At 46.0% G+C, this 16,575-nt stretch overlaps 1 protein-coding gene across 4 annotated transcripts in view; it reads left to right on the plus strand.

Annotated features, from left to right (window-relative positions):
* The window catches only part of NMNAT3 (nicotinamide nucleotide adenylyltransferase 3), a 96,799-nt gene extending 84,425 nt beyond the window's left edge, over window positions 1-12,374 (plus strand). For all 4 annotated transcript variants that reach the window (XM_081071910.1, XM_081071911.1, XM_081071913.1 and 1 more), the window contains 3 exons: window positions 10-193; window positions 5,213-5,295; window positions 11,205-12,374. In XM_081071910.1, coding sequence (XP_080928036.1) covers window positions 10-193; window positions 5,213-5,295; window positions 11,205-11,638 — 701 coding nt within the window. In that variant the 3' untranslated portion in view covers window positions 11,639-12,374. The remainder of the gene's footprint in view (window positions 1-9; window positions 194-5,212; window positions 5,296-11,204) is intronic.
* Window positions 12,375-16,575: the final 4,201 nt, after the last annotated feature.

Genomic DNA, 16,575 nt, shown 5'->3' on the forward strand with positions numbered 1-16,575 from the left:
CTCGCCTAGGAATGTACCAGGTGGTCCGGGGTATCATCTCTCCTGTCAATGACAACTACAGGAAGAAAGACCTCGCGGCTGCCCAGCACCGTGTGGCCATGGTCCGGCTGGCGCTGCAGACGTCCGATTGGATCCGAGTCGACCCCTGGGAGAGTGAGCAGGCGCAGTGGATGGAGACAGTCAAGGTGCTGAGGTAACAGTGCACATGCTTTTGTGTGATGACCAGGGCCTACGGGATGGTCTGCAGAGCCCCGGGGTGAAAGGTAGGGATAGAGGGCAGAGTGGGGCTTCAGCCAGGCCTTCTCAGCCAAAATCCAAGAAGTGCCTCACCTTAGAGGGAGAAAGACCCACAGACTCACATTCCCAGAGAGGTTCTGAGTGAAGAAAACCACAAACGGCTGCCCTCAGATGCACTTTGTGGAAACGCCCAGTCTTGTTTCGGAGGGCCATAGCATCTGGCTCCACTGTCACCACTTAGTAGCCGTGGGACTTCAGGCATTTGACCTTACTTCTCTGAGACACATTTCTCACTTGCGAAACGGGGACAATACAGCCTAATGAGGATTTTAAAGACGTAAATGACTTTTCTGACAGAACCACATAAGAATATTCAGTAAATGGGACCTTATTATCGTAATTCAGTAGATTGAAAACTGCATCTACATAATAAGCCATCTTTTCTAATTATACAAATCCTGGGTTCTATAAATCTAGAGTTTAAAACAGAAAAAAACTATGAATCTAGAAATAGTTACACGGGATTTTTTTTTTTTTCCTTTTGGAATTGCTGTTAGCGTTCAACGTAAGTAATTTGCTATTTAAAAGCCCTGACAAGTCCTGCATGTTAGGACCATGGGTCACTGACTTGTGTGTGGGACACAGTACTGGGAGTTTGCTAGAGAAGCAGGAAGTCCCACCTGTCCTGGCTGTCAGGGATTGTGAGGTGGGCCTGCCTCATCCCTAATGACAGCCAGCTCTGCTGGAAGGAATTGCAAAGTGTGGATTGCATTTTTTAATCTATTGGGAAGCACAAGGGACAGGTCAGATAATTGGCAGCCCTGTTCATAATCTCGTCTCGTTTTCATTTTTTACTTATCTTCAAACTAACTTGGGAGAAAAATGTTTACATTTTTAGTAAAGGTAAACATTTAGTTACATATCCTGGTTCTTATTATTTACTTTTTACTGGGGAAAGCAGCTGGAAGCATTCAGCAGTGACAGTGTTACTTCCGAAACTGTTGCCAAATTAAAAGGAGAGCAAATATGAAATGATTGTTAGGACATATGCGCTCTCTTTTTTTAACATAAGGAATAAATTTACACCTGGATCATCCTTTCAGAATAAGCCATATCACCAGCTTGCATTTATCTAGGCTAACAGAGGGGAATAAAAACAAAACAATAGATAATCCAACAAGTCATTTAGCTTTAATATGTAGTCAGAAACAGAGAGCCACTGTGCTCCACCATGCTGTGGAGTACGGCCCAGGGCTCAGGTTTTGGAGCCTAGTTTACTGGGAGCTAAGTGACTTGATCTAAGTGAGTTAGACTCTCTGAGCCTCTATTCCTCACCTAGTAAAATGGGGATGATACCACCTCCTTTACTGGGGTACTGCGTGAATTAAATGAGGTGGTCTAGGCAAAATACCAGGTTTATGGTAGGTGTTTAGTAATGTTAGCTACCTTCCCTGCATCCCTAACACTAGCCCATAACTTATCCTCAAAACAGATAAGCCATTCCCAGATAAATAGGAACTGACTACAGTACTGTATAATATTATTAGTGCTTCTGCTGCAAAATGCAGGCCTGAGCTAAGATTTCACTTAACACGTTTTCTTTTTTTTTTCTCTTTTTTTTTTTTTTTTTTACTATATCCTTGAGTTCAGTGCTTCTTAGCCCTGGCTGCACATTGAAATCACCTAGGGAGCTTTCAAAAGTATCGAAGCCTGAGACTTACCCTAGAGACTGGGATGTCACTAGTCCAGGTGAGGTGTCAGGATTTTTAAGAGCTCCCTGGGGATTTTAACCTGTGGCCAGGATTGAGGCCACAGCTTCCGTCGCCAAGTATGTGAATCAGGCTTTTTGATTAGTACTGAGATCCATCCAAACCAGTGGTCTCAAGTCTGGTTGTAAGAATCACCTGGGAAGCTTTTTTTTAAGAAAAAAAATGCTCAAACACCCCCCCGCCCAAGATTATGATTTGTCTGGGATAAGGTCTAGGCATGGGTAATTTTTAAAAGGTCCCCAAATGACTTATTTTGTGTAGCCGAGGTTGAGAGTCCACTGATACAAATAGTCAAGACCATTTCATCAGATAGCTGATTAAGATCTTGTTTTCCACTATTTAGAGAGAGCTTCATCTCCAAAGTGTATTCATTGCATTGGAAAATTTGTTTGATTACTAATGCTTTCCTAAAACGACCAGTAGCACTTTTTTCTTTAAGATGGAAAAATCTGGTTAAAATTTTAAAGACAGGTGATTTTAAAAGCATGGTAGAAATCTACCCCACCTTTTATATCTTCTCGATAGAGTCAAGAGTTAATTTACATCACAGTGACAGTGACGAATGTCACTAGGAAGTAAACTCATTGTGGGACTTATTGAGGATTCTTTTTATCAGGTTGCTTATTTTTACTCTAAATTTTAAAAATCTAGGTCAGCTTTCATGCGTTTAGGGCATTCGATAACTCATCTCACTGGCCTTTTCCCCATTGTGTGGGGTGAAGGCCTGGGTGACAGTGCCACTTGATGTGGACCATCATCGTCATCTCATGTACCCCTTTGCAAACATGATCTCATGTTGTCCTCACTTTACAGATGAAGAAACTGAGGTTCAGGGAGGCTAAGTTAACCACAGTCATAACAACAAATAAGCAAGTGGTGGAGCCCCAGTCTGTTTGACTCTGCAGCCGTGCTCATGGCCGTCTTCAAAACCAGGGACCTCCAGGTAGAAACACGGAGTGGCTGACTTTACTCCCGCCACAATGAACCTCTGATCAGGCGTCCCTGGAGACCCGTGGTGCTGCTGAGGACACAGAGAATGTGCTCCCAGGGTCAGTCCTCAAGCCCAGGGCTGGGCACACCACGCTCCACTCAGGCAGGCAGGAAGAGGAAGTCATGGCCACTGCCCCACAGAGGCAGTGGAGGTCTGTGAGGAAGAGGCATTTGGCACTGAAAGTAAGCATTTGAACACTAGGGTTCAGAGATCCAGCTAATATTCTAAGTAGGGTCAACTTGAAGTGGGAGCTTCAAGGTAAAATAAAATGACAGTCATCACCTTTTATTGAGCACCTACTATGTGTACCAGGCGCTTTCACATATGAACTATCTAGTCAGCATCTTAACTCTGAGAAGTAGATGGGATTAGTCTCATTTTACAGATGAGGAAATGGAGGTTCTGGAAGGATCACACTTAGCGTCCCACAGTTAGAGAGTGGAGTAGAGCTGCAAACCTACTTCAGTCTGATGTGAGATTCCATACTAACCCAGGAGTGAATCCTCAGAAACGAAGTTTACCAAAACCAAAGCAGTAAGACAATATGGAAACACAGCTAGTCCGTAAGATGACTCGGCTGAGTCTCTGAGATCATTAGGAAGGACTTTGAACCAGAATTAAATGTATTTATTCATCCACTCCTTCCATCATTCCTGAATTCAGCCGACTGTAGGTAAGCAGTTCCTAGGTATTAAGACTATAAAGATGGATTGAATGTGTTCACAGTCTGGTGGGGAAGCTACTCTAGGAGCAGTGGTAATAATGACAGCTGATGTTTATCGGGCACTTTTTGTGTATGAGCCAGGCTGAGCTCTTCACGGAATCCTCACAACAGCTCTCTGGGGTAGATACTGTCATTAGCACCACCACCCAGCCCCCGCCGCCCCATTCTACAGATGAGGAAACTGGAGGCAGATTGCTTAAGGAACCCATCAAGATCTCACAGCTACAAGCTGGCACCGGAATTTCAACCCAGGCAGTCTAACTGGTTTGACTGCCTGAGCCTTCCCCCAGTAATAATCAGCATCAAGCCACTTCAGCATTTGGCAGGGTAAACGTACATCCTCCTGCGTGGTCTTGTGATACTGATGGAAATAAGGCCAGTATTCACTTTCATGACCAATTAACAGACAAGGTCAGTGAGGCCCTGAGCGTGTTAGTGACCCATCCAGGTTCATATTTAAGTTTAGGAGAACCTAAACTTGAACTCACCAACTCTGGCTGCAGAGCACCTGCTTTTACCATTAGGCACTGCTCCGTCCCCACTACAACTGCTGTAAATGCATAATACAGTGGGTAGAAAATAGAGGATCAAATTGATATGACATAGTGATGACCTGAGTTTGATTAAAAAAAAAAGAGAAGAAGATACAGGCATCTCTTGAGTTGCAGAGGATAAAATGCTGAAAGAGCCGCACATGCCAAATTGGTGCCAGTCTAATCACATTTGAAATGCTAACGTAATGAGCTTTGCTCTGTGCTGCACACTGTTCAGTGCACTTTGCATGGACGGCTCCTTTAATCTTCATAACAACATGGGAGGCAGGCTCTTATTATTCCTTGATTTGCAGATGCTCATCCATCCCCACAGAGACCTGAAACCACTGACCCAGGGTCACACAGCCTCCCTGTGGGGGAGCTGGGATTCAACCCCCTCAGCCTGGCTCCCAGCCAGACCCTTAGCCATCTCCCTCTGACACCCTCAGATGCTGACTTCCCTTAAGAGTGAGCGTCTCTTTTGAGAGCCGGCGGTGCGCCACGCACTGTGCCCTGCTTACTGGGTAGTAGCTCGTGTGCCCTCACAAGACTAAAAAGGCAGTGCTATTATCCTGGCTTTGCAAATGAAAATTTGTATCTTGAACTCAGGTCTGTCTGACTCTAATAACCCATGTCTTTATTCCCTAATCAACTTTTTTAAAAGTGAGATAATTGAAAGATAATGTGGAAAAGGAGCAGAAATATGCTGCTTTCACCCAGGGCTCACAGAAGGCAGTGAACCATTTGGACAGGGCGCTCTGGGAGGACCCCATGGCATCTGCTTTCTGTCCCAGCTCCTGGCACAGGGCCTGGCACTTAGGCCCTCAGCAAATGTTCGTGGAATGAGTTACCTTAAATGGGTGAAAGCAGGCTGAGACTTACAATCCGAACCCCTCCGTGGCTTTGGGGGGACTCGTGGCAGAACAGACACACCCTGAGCCGTATGTTTACAACGCAGGCATCACCACAGTGAGCTGCTCCGCTCTCTGCCCCGGACAGAAGGCCCGGACCACAGCGGGAGTGTCTCCCTGGAGCCTGCAGGTAGGTGCTGACCCCCTTGTGAGTGGGAGGGAGCTCTGATGGGAGTCACAGCCCTCTGGGCACTGGGAAGGATGTTAAGGCTGCCCAGTGGGAAAGGTCTAATTAAACAATCAGCTGCCACCCTTCATACATTGTTATGCTAATTGGGGATTTTCTGCCACAAAGGAATTTACTGTGTGACTTGTGCTTGTGATATGGATGACAGGGCCACACAGATATCAATGGGGGGGAGTGATGCTGGGGTCCTTTGAAAAGCCTTAGCCTTCTTGGGGGGTTTTTTTTGGTGTTGTTTTTTAGGGTGTTTTTTTATTCTTTTTGAATATAAAATGTGCCATTATAACCCTTAAACTGAGAGACTAACACTTATAGCAGTGTAACTCAGTGGTTTACTCAGAAGTGGAAACCTGTTTTAAAGACAATCTAAAGTTCATTTGGGTTATCCTTTCAGTGTGTAACCCTGGGTTTCTACCCTGTTCTCAACTCCTGGTGTGTGATGGAACCTGGTCAGCTGTGATTTCAAAGCACTTTCTATCTCTAATGGCAATCCTCGTATTGGGGATCAAATGCGTGGCCCCCTCCTGCAAATAAACAGGAGCACCCGGTGATGGGAGGGCAGGATGTGACAGCAGTAGTGTCACTGGTCCCACTGAGCCCAAATTCCAGCAGGTGGTCTGCTGGGTTTCCTGCTGTGCCTCTCTCAACTTTGGTTGGTGGGAGACTTTCCAGATCAGAAGGTCTTGGGAATGTCACGGGAAATCTAAAATGATTTCTTTACTACAGGACTTTTCAGAACCTTTACTTTGTTCATGTGCATTGTGACTCTAGAAGAAAAGGAAATAATAGTCATTTTCGCATTTTAATCATGGAACTCTTTTTAATAGTATTTCTGAGAACCAGTGCTCCCCAGAACACAAATTGGGAAACACTCTTCTAAAAGGACTGGAAAATGCCACCAGGCCCTAAAGGTTTCATGCAACATTCCCCAAATCTTGGATCGCTCACAGCACAATCACCTGTGACACTTGTTAAAAACACTAATTCCCAGGACACACCCCACACCTCCTGAGTGGGAATGAGGCTTGGGAATTTAGATGTTTAATAGGCACTCTGGGATGTGCTTTATAGACAGTTTGGGGAACTGCACACTGGAGTAGGAATGCAAAAAGGAAGGTGTTATAGCCTCCTGTATAATCAGCTTCTCCAATGCTTATTATAGTCCTCTGGCCTCTGCCTCTCCTCCACTCACCGCATGGGCTCATCTCCACTGTGCCCCAGTCATGAGCCCTGCACCGTGTTAATTCTCAGCCTTCTGCCTCCTTTCTGAATCATCTCTGGCTCAGCAGTCACTCCTAATAGGGTTCTAGAGATGCTTGCTGAGCCCCTGCTGGACCAGGCTCTAGGCTCAGGCTGAGTACAGAGACAGCCTGCCCCAGCCCCTGACCTGAGCTGGAAACAGGTGGTAATGGTGGTGAGTCCAGGCATGGCCTGAAGGAGGAGACCCCTGCACCGACATTCGTAGCATCAGTAAGTTATATGGGGTTGGGGGCATTTCTGGGCAGAAGGGCAAGTGAGCAAGGCACAAAGGCAGGAAACAGCACAGGTGCTGAGGAATGCTGGAGCCTCCAGTGAGAGGCAGGAATGGGGGAGGGACACCACCCTCAGATTCCCAGCTTCTCACACTTCACCTCTCTGCAGATGCTTCCAGAACCCCTGTCTGGCTCTTTGCCTGGCCTGTCCCTCCTCCCCCTTCCCATCTTGACTCCCCTGTTGAAAACCTATCTGTTTTGGGACCCACCTTCCCCATGAAACCAGTCTCAGCTGCTTTCACTGAGATGGGCTCTCTCCCTCCCTCTGCCGAAGCTCATCCCACATTCTTTTCGGATTTATTTTATTTTTCTAGGGCCTACTCAGCCCAGTCATGTTGGGGTTTGTCCCTTATCCTCTTTCTGTCTGTCGTATTCATCTTGTTGCATGAAAAGTGGGCTTGTCAGTTTACCAAAATATATCAGGGACTTCAAAAACGTTATGCCCCTTGCTTGAGATAGCCCCCTCCTAGGAATCTGGCTAAGGAAATAATTAGAAATCGGGACAAAGATTTATGCAGAAAGATGTCTATCACAGCAATTTTTGCTGTGATAAATCGCATAAAATAAAAGGTTTAAACATAAGAAAATGTATAAGTAAATTATACTATATACATATGATGAAGAATCTACACAAAAGGTGTTCATGGTTTAGAGAAATGCTTATGAGGTAAGTGGGAAAAATCAGGACACAATGCTATATATAATCTCAAGTATATAAAAACGTAACTATACTCACATTTATGTGCATGTCTAAATCGAGAGAAAAGATTAAATCGAGAGAAAAGATTTTTTAAAATACACCAAAATGTTGACGATTTTTGTAGGAAGCAGAATTATTATTGTTGTTGCTTTGTACTTTAAATACTTATGTATTTTCCATGCATTCCATAATCGATACCAATTTCATGTTTATAATTAGAAAAAAATACTAGAGTGATTTAAAAAAGGAAGATGGGGTTTGTCTCAACATAAGTTTGGCCTTTGATGAGGTGGCTTGTACCTCATTGTACTGCTGACATATTTCCAAAGGACCACTTTGTGTGCTACGTATTGTATTGTGAGCTGTTCTTCTTTGGGAATGCAAATTACGGGCTGAGCTCAGCATTTTCTGGCTGTCGGAGCCCTGCTTTGCCTCTCACTCCTGTGATTTGCGGTCCTCCTGGGCCTCGCCAGAGCTCTGTGGATTGCTTGCTGCGTTCTGGGCTACTTGGGTGTGATACTGGGGTGAAGGGTGCCTGGGTCCTCTAACAGACCCACAGTGTCTGTCTTTTGTGGAGGTGTCCCCGCCCTTGACTAATGGGGCTGAGCACAACTCAGGGACCTTCTGAGGACTTCCTTTCCATTTCACACTAACTTCCAAGGTGACGTTGTCTGGCTAATTTGGGGCTGCCCTCTAGTTGCAATACCTGGCTTCATCGCTGGTGTCCTCCTGTTTAGACCCAGAAGTCCCACACTCCCGTGTATGTCTATGGCCCATGTGGCAGGGTCTGTACCCTGTACAAAGCAGGCAACTCACCTAGCATTCCCTCCCTCATTCCGTTTCCGTAACTTCCACAGGAGATTTTCTCATCCCCATTTTACAGCTCAGGAAGCAGGCCCGTCTGCTGTAACTATGCCTGCGTCCTAGAAGATCTAACCCAGGGCTGGCTGACCTCAGAGTTGGTGCTCTTTGATATCAAAGAGGGCAACTGGACATTCAAAGAAAAAGGTCGTGGTGGCACTTCTTCATGTTCTATGTAAATAGCTGCTTCATCTGCTTTTCAAAGCCTGTGGCTATTCAAAGAGAGCACACTGCCTAAAAATGACAGTGGACATCCTGTTTGTGTCACTGTGTCACTGTAAAAATGAATCAAATTGGTGCCTTTATTCAGTACCTCAGACTTACGTACTTTGGACTTGGCCAGTCAGAGCCACTGAAGCTGAAGATTTGGTAGCAGTGATGGGAGTGGATCTGAAAGGGGTACATGCAGGCCTCTGTGAGTCCTGCTGGCAGGGCTGCCCAGAGCTGGGGTCTGAGGCACATGTTGCCGGAAGAAGACGTGCCTTTGAAGTGAGGAACAGGGAAGGTAGGAGCACTTGTCCCCAGTAGGCAAAGTCTCGAGGTGAATCATTTTCCTTACTGTCATCATTAATGAATTAAACAGTATCTAATATTGAAGCTGATATGTAGAAATCATCCCGACAAAAATCCACTGGGAGAAGAAAGGGGTGTCTTCTCTGTTCTCTAACCTTGTAAACTAGAGAGGGTGCCCCAGGCCGCAGGAGACCCTGAAATTAAGTGTATATCATCTAACCTTCCCCAAAGGAAGGCCAGATAAAACCCACCAAATTGTTATGTTGTCTCGCTACATTATTTTGCTGTATTACAATGGTTTAATAAATAATTCCATCATTGAATAATTATCTTGCTCTATTACAGTGGTTGAATAAATAAGAAATTAGAGTAAAACCTCACAGGTGCAAAACAGTACAAGTCTATATATATATATGTTGTGAGCAACGGGATCAGCCCAAATTAGTGAAAGTATGAGTTATTGAATAATTTTTAATGATTTTTTAAAGGCCATGCATTTAGGAGATGCCCCATAAGTGTTCAAAGGATGTGTGGATGAATGGATTGGTAGATAAGTAGGTGGGTGGGGGGTGGGTGGGTGGATGGGTGGATGGATGGCTATCACACTTACTCTGTTCCAAGCACTGTTTTGAGTACTTTCCATTTGTAAATTCAATCTGAAATAATCCTATGGGATAAGTACTGTTCTATCCACATTCTACAGTCGAGGTCACTCAGCTATTGAATGGCAGAGCCAGGATTTGAATCGAAGGTATCTGGTTCTTATAAATGTTTGAGTATCATTTCATTATACTAATACTATGCTGCGTGAGTGTTTGCAAAGTGTGTTTATGTAATTACATCTGCTGAGTAAACAAATCTAGTGCCCACCATTTCATCGATTGGGGAACTGAGGCCCAGAGAAGGAAGGATTTTGGCTCCAGCTCCAGAGTAGCCTGTGCCCAACTGAGGCTGGAACTCAGACCTCCCCATGACACCTCCAATTTCTCACTTTCCATTCCAGAGCTGGTCTGGTGCTCCTTTTTAAACTCATCTGTCTGGTCCATGTCCAGATTCCTTTGAAGGTTCTGGAATAGAGGAGCCGAAATATCAGGCTATTCCCCAGCAGGTGCTGTCCTTGAAGCCCCACCCAACTGAAATTTCATGGTGACTGAGAGATGTCAGTGCTCTAGGAGCCCAGTTTTTGCTTTTTACCAAGCTCGAATCCACCTCTAGAAGGACCAGAGATTCAGCTGGTTGCTTCTAACTTGGACTTGATTTTTCCTTTCCAGATTAGCCCATTCAAAAGGGACGTGAACGTGAACTGTTGCCAGGAAAACCCAGGAAGGGCTTCTGGATTCTGATGCATATACAATTCCTGCCAGGGGGCGGCAGCAGGGGGCTGCAGAGCCTTGCAGTTACAAATGCCCCCACCTGGCGGCTGGCTGTCAGGTTTCAATACTGACCACTCAGCCTAGAGGAGTGACCTCAGGCAAGTCGCTTGCCTCTCTGTGCCTCAGTTTCCCCCTCCGCAAAATGGGCGCAACAATAACACCTACCTCATGATGTTCTGAAGATGAAATGAGATTATACACATAACGCACTTTGCAGAAGTTCTCATAGTGAGCACCCGATAAATGTTAGGTCTTCTTTTATCATCACAATCACCATTCTGTTAGAACAAATGCCAAGGAATTATCCACATTGATCAGTTGTTCTAGAGCTTTGTTTTATTGAAAACAGATGAAAAGGTCACTAGCAGGGAGTCTTAGAGACCTTTTGATTATCCAACAATCCTTTATAATTAACCTTTATGATGAGATCTTACCTATAAAAATACCAGGAGTTAGGGCTGAAATAGATTTTGATAAGGGCAATGACTTAACCTGAAGCCCTAGTGTTTTAAGAACCTTGCCTTCTGTCAGCAGATGGGGTTCTGTGTACAGCACAGCCGCCTTTGGACCACTCTGCGGTGGGATCTAGCAACCACAGACTTATGATAATAACACTGAAAATAAGACACTGTTTTGTATGACTTGGCACTTTGCCAATATGAGACAATATGTTGATTTATTACTTACAACTGTCTATCCCTGCAGTAGCTTCCGATTCATTTCCTTGCTTTTTCTTTTTAAGTCATGAACATACAGACATTGTGTTCCCAGTACATTCCAAGAAAAGCATTTTGTGAAAATTTCAAATGGAATATGTTATCTGTACTGGCCATGACCCTTCGGTAACTTTGCTGGCACCCACCCTTGTTTTCCCAGCTGTGCCTGAACTAAAGCTCCTCTGTGGGGCAGATGTCCTGAAGACCTTCCAGACCCCCAACCTCTGGAAAGACGAGCACATCCAGGAAATAGTGGAGAAGTTCGGTGTGGTGTGTGTGGGCCGGGTGGGTCACGACGCAAAGGGGTACATCTCGGCCTCACCCATCCTGCAGAGGTACCAGCACAACATTCACCTGGCCAGGGAACCTGTGCCGAACGAGATCAGCGCCACGTACATCAGGCAGGCCTTGGGCCAAGGGCAGAGCGTGAAGTACCTGCTTCCCGACGCGGTCATCGCCTACATCAAGGACCACAACCTCTATACCAGGGACAGTTCCTGGAAAGGCGAGAGCACCCAGCACAATGCTGGAGAGAGGAAAGCACCCAGAGCAATGCCGGAGACCAGCCACTCCTCCAAAGGAGAGGCCCGTTAAAGTCTTCATTTTCCTTTTTTTTTCTTTTATGCATTGGTTTTATTTCAACAATGATTTTATTTCTGTAGAGTCTTCTATACCAGAGAGAGACTCCTTCTTTGGGGAGGAGTAAGTGTCTGCATCACCAGGATGGACATTTATCAAAGAAGTTAGCATTGTGTGTCAGGTCATTAGGATTCGGCAAAAGCTCTCATACCTGTGGGTGAAGAGGCCCTCGGATGTGGTACATGGTCATTGTGGCCTGTGCACTGAAGGCGGGTCTGCGTACCCCAGGGGCCCCTGACAGTCAGATCAGAATTGCCCACAATGCATTTCTTTGATGAGGGCCAGGTTCAGCGTGCCGGTCTTGACCCAAGAGACTTGACAGGATGCTAATTACCAAATGATGGGCTTTATACTCATCGAAGAGTCAAACTTTTGGAAGCAGCACTTTGCTGATTTACATGGAATCTTCTGTTAAGAACCGTGACCTGCCTGCTTCCTGGCCATTGACAAAATTTACCCTAAAATGTTTGTAAGGAGTGATCCTCCGACAGTACTTTTGATACAGCACGTATTTTTAACACAGCTCTTCTATAAATGCCAGGGCTCCTGATTTCCAGGTTTCTAAAAAGGAGCTGAGGTAAGACAGATACCTTGACTGTTTTAGAGGACTTTCTGAATGTTTTGTGACAGCCTGCCTGTTTGGGTATCGAGAAAGGGCTAAATAATAAATTGACATCAAAAGGTACTAATGAAAAGTTTCTCTTTTTTCTTCTTTTGTTATATTATTAATGCCGACTGTATCCGCTGTTGTTCTTCTTTTTAGCGACTCCATGAAATTGGCTACTGTTTCCATCGAACTGGCATGAATTTAAAAGTTTATGTTCCCAAGCACGAGCCATGGAGGAAGCCATTGCTTTTCAACACCATGCAAACAGTTCTCTAACCGGAAGCTCTGGTAGATGGTCCTGTGTGAGTGGGCCCTCAAAGACGAGCCCAAGAGTCTGGTCTGGATTCAGGACTTGTCATTCCACTCCTGATTAGGAAGAGGTTTTGATTGGCCTAATTCTGTTTGAGTTCACTCATTACACTTGCTGACCAAAAGCCTGAATGCATTCAGGATTTTCTTCTCCATACTTTTACCCTGGTTCATCCTTGCTACAGATTTAGTCTTGCAGAACAACAAAGAGTCAGTCAGAAAGAATGTACTATCACCCCAAACATATCCCAGAGTTTGCAGGGTGTTATAATGGCAATGAGTGAAGTAGGAAATCGGGTTCCCGGCTCCAGAATAGTGACACCCTCCTGTGGGGGTTCCCCAGACCTCCACTCCTGCAACCTCTAAAGCTGCTGGCCATTTCCCACCCTGATTCAGCTCTGCCCCTCGAGAGGTCCCTAAAAACCCTGATGGTGGGGAGGAATAGTAATCCAACAGCCTTGTCCAAAAGCTGCCATAGCAAGCTACATGACTTTGACTAGCTCCCTGCCCTATTGTAAGCCTCAGTTTTCCAACCTCTAAAATGGGGAGGTTTGCTTAGCCATCATCTGTTCTCTTCCAGCTCTGATCTGTGTCTCTGAGTACCTCTGACTCCAGCCTGTCCACCTTTCTTTGGGTCCAGTGTCCCCCTAGCCAGACTAGAAGCTCTCCAAGGGCAGGGGTTCTTTGTTTTGTTTGCTGACATAGCCTAAGTGCCTAGAAATTTGCTACTCCAACTGTGGTCCCAGGCCACAGTGTTTACATGCCCTGGTTAGAAATGCAGACTCAGGCTCCACCCCAGACCTACTGATGCAGAATCTGCATTTTAATAAGATTCCCAAGCCATTCGATGCACTGGCCTAGAACAGTGACTGTTACAGTAAGTATACATTTATTTTTAGTAAGCTGAATGTATGATTGACATCACATCACATTTACTATGGTGAATATCTCTGAGCAATGTTGCCCCACTGTTCTCTGTGGAGTATAGATGGCAAGGGAGGAAAAAAAACCTGCACACAGCTGCGGTGTCCCAAAAAAGTGATAGAGAGGGAGCCTGTGGGGTTGAGGCAAGTTTTCTCAACTTACGCAATATTGACCTTCTGGGCCTGATCATTCTTTGTTGTGGGAGGCTGGCTGTGCATTGTAAGATGGTTAGTATCCCTGGCCTCTATCCATTCCACGCTGGTGGTAACACCCTGACACACACACACTGAATAGAAATGCAACAGAATAACAACAGAAATGCCCCCAAACATTGCCACATGTCCCCTGGGGCACAAAATAATCACCCTGGTCGAGACCCACTGGTTTAAGGACATAGCTGTGGTGGGATAGGTATATGAAGACGGGTTCTCTGTTTCCCAAGAGGGAAAATCAGGAGGCAGCAGCTTTAGAATCGTCTCCTCTTATAAAGAACGAATTTGGGAGAAAGTCCCCACCACTCATGAAGTCTTGTTTCTCCTGAGGGACACAGAGCTGTTGACGGTAGAAATTAGAAGCCACATCCTTGAGTCAGAGGCACTCCAACTTCAGTCTCCCTTTGCTTCTAGGTGTCCATCGTGGCTTTCTCTCCTGTGTTTTTACAGGCTGAGGCTTCCAACATACCTGTACCCTCAGAACTGTCGGAAGCCATAGAAATCCCCAGGCCTTGCCTAGGCAGAACTTCCTGGTCACAAAACCCAGAGCCCGCGCGCGCCAAACCCAGAGCCTGCCCATTTCCTTGTACCTCATATGGCATCGCCCTGTCCTAGCCTATCAGCCCGCGACAAGTACCTCGCCACCCTATGACATAGCATATCCCACCCCCATCTGACATAGCTATATATATAACCCGCCATCTTAATAAAATTTTGAGGCTTGATCAGATCCCTGTCTTGCCTCCATTCTTCGCGTCTCCTGTCTCCCCCTTTTTTTTCATCCTCAACAGGTTTCTTCCCCTCGTCCCACGTTGCATTGTCCTGCCGGTCGGGACATTTTGGCGCCCAACGTGGGGCCCGAGGTACGAAGATTCTATGAGGACACCTACTCTGGAAACCGCCGCGGCCCCCCCCCCTCCCTGAGCCTCCACGGACTGGCTTCTTTCGAGCCCACGCAGTTTTCACTCGTGGGACAAGACTCGAGGGCCTCCCCGGCGCGAGTGTGGCTTGTTTCGAGCCCGTAAGGGACAAGACTCGACAGCCCCCTCGGCAGTAAAAAGGCTCGTTTGGAGTTCACGAGGTATTCACCCGTAAGAAAAGACTCCAAGTTTGCCCGACGTTGGAGTAGCCGCCCAGCGAAGGACGAGAGATTGGTGAGTAGGTGATTGACATGGGACAGGAGTTGAGTTCACATGAACTCTTCCTTAAGGGTATTAAGGAATCTCTCAAGATGCGGAGAGTTAAGGCTAGAAAAAAAGATTTACGTGAGTTTTTCAGTTTTGTCTCTGATATCTGCCCCTGGTTCCCCCAAGAAGGAACGATTGATCAAAAATATTGGAAGAGAGTTGGAGACTGTTTTAATGATTACTATCGGGTTTTTGGACCCAACAAGGTCCCTGTATCGGCATTCTCATATTGGAATCTGATTAATGATATCCTAAAAATACATTCCTCAGACCCAGATGTTAGAGAGATCTTACAGACAGGGGAAACAGTCCTAAAAGAGAGTTCCCGCCCCCCTTCTGTCTGCCAATCTGTTTCAATAGACATGCCAGAGGAACCTAAAAAACAAGCTGATAATCAGGAAGCCTCTGCCTTAGAGAATCACCCATTAAAAGACCCCCCTAAAATCTACCCTTCCCTTTTGGCCTTTAATAATCAGGACCAGCTCTCCCCAAGAGACCAGATAGATTTAGAGGAACAAGCTGCCCGCTATAATAAAAAAGAAGATCCCTGGGGCCTCGCCGCGCCAACCTTGCGCGCCCCTTCACAAAAAATACATACCCCTCCCCCTTATGTCCCCCCTCAGGAACTCCCAACATTCTATAACCCAGTCTTAAACCCAAACCCACCCCTATTCCCTCAAGACACCCTAGTTCAAAACACCCCATCCTTAACCGATCCCATTAGGCAGGCAAAAATATCTTTAACCCAAGAAATTTCTTCTCTTAGAGAGACACTCCAACAAAAACGCGAACATATGCAACTCCTAAAGGAGCTGCATGCCCTTGAAAAAGAACTTAAAACCTTAATGCCTAACCAAAACCCTAAAAAACCTCAAAAAGGCCCAATACTTAATAAAAAGACCCTAATGACCTTTCCAGTTACCCGCAGCCAAAACCGTGGCCCACCCTCTCAAGAGGATACAATGGAAGAGACTGACAATGAACCCCCCGACTCTCATAATCCCCCCTCGGCCGATGAGGCCTCTGACACAGAAGACCCAGAAGATAACACTCCCAACTCCAATGATCCCACTGGCCAAAAATATCACCGGCTAGGCATCAAACATATTAAAGATTTAAAAGGTGCAGTAAGCTCTTATGGCCCGACAGCGCCCTACACCTTGGCAATTCTTGAAGGTCTCAGTGACCGTTGGCTCACACCCAATGATTGGTTTAAATTAGCTCGTGCCACCCTTTCTGGGGGGGACCACGTCCTCTGGCACACAGAGTTTAAAGAAAACTGCCGAGAGATAGCACAGCGCAATAGTGAAAATAGAACAACAAGATCATGGACTCGGGATAAATTACTAGGAGAAAAACCCTATCATACCAATGAAATCCAGGCAACTTTTCCCCCGGGGCTGTTAGCTCAAATTCAGAACGCTGGTCTCAAGGCGTGGCGCCGCCTACCTCCAAGAGGCTCCGCTACCACCGCCCTGCCCCAGCGAATGCAGCTATTTTGATCAAATGCATTCTTCCTGCTACACAACCACCCAAATTTGTACTGGCTCAGACAACCAAACTTATCTCACAGCCATGTTATTGAGACGTAGGTCCGCCACATTCGGAGGCGATTGGGACTCCACCTCCCTCTCTGACAATAACAAATATAGT

Source organism: Rhinolophus hipposideros, assembly GCF_964194185.1.
Source record: "Rhinolophus hipposideros genome assembly, chromosome: 14".
Lineage (NCBI taxonomy): Eukaryota > Metazoa > Chordata > Mammalia > Chiroptera > Rhinolophidae > Rhinolophus > Rhinolophus hipposideros.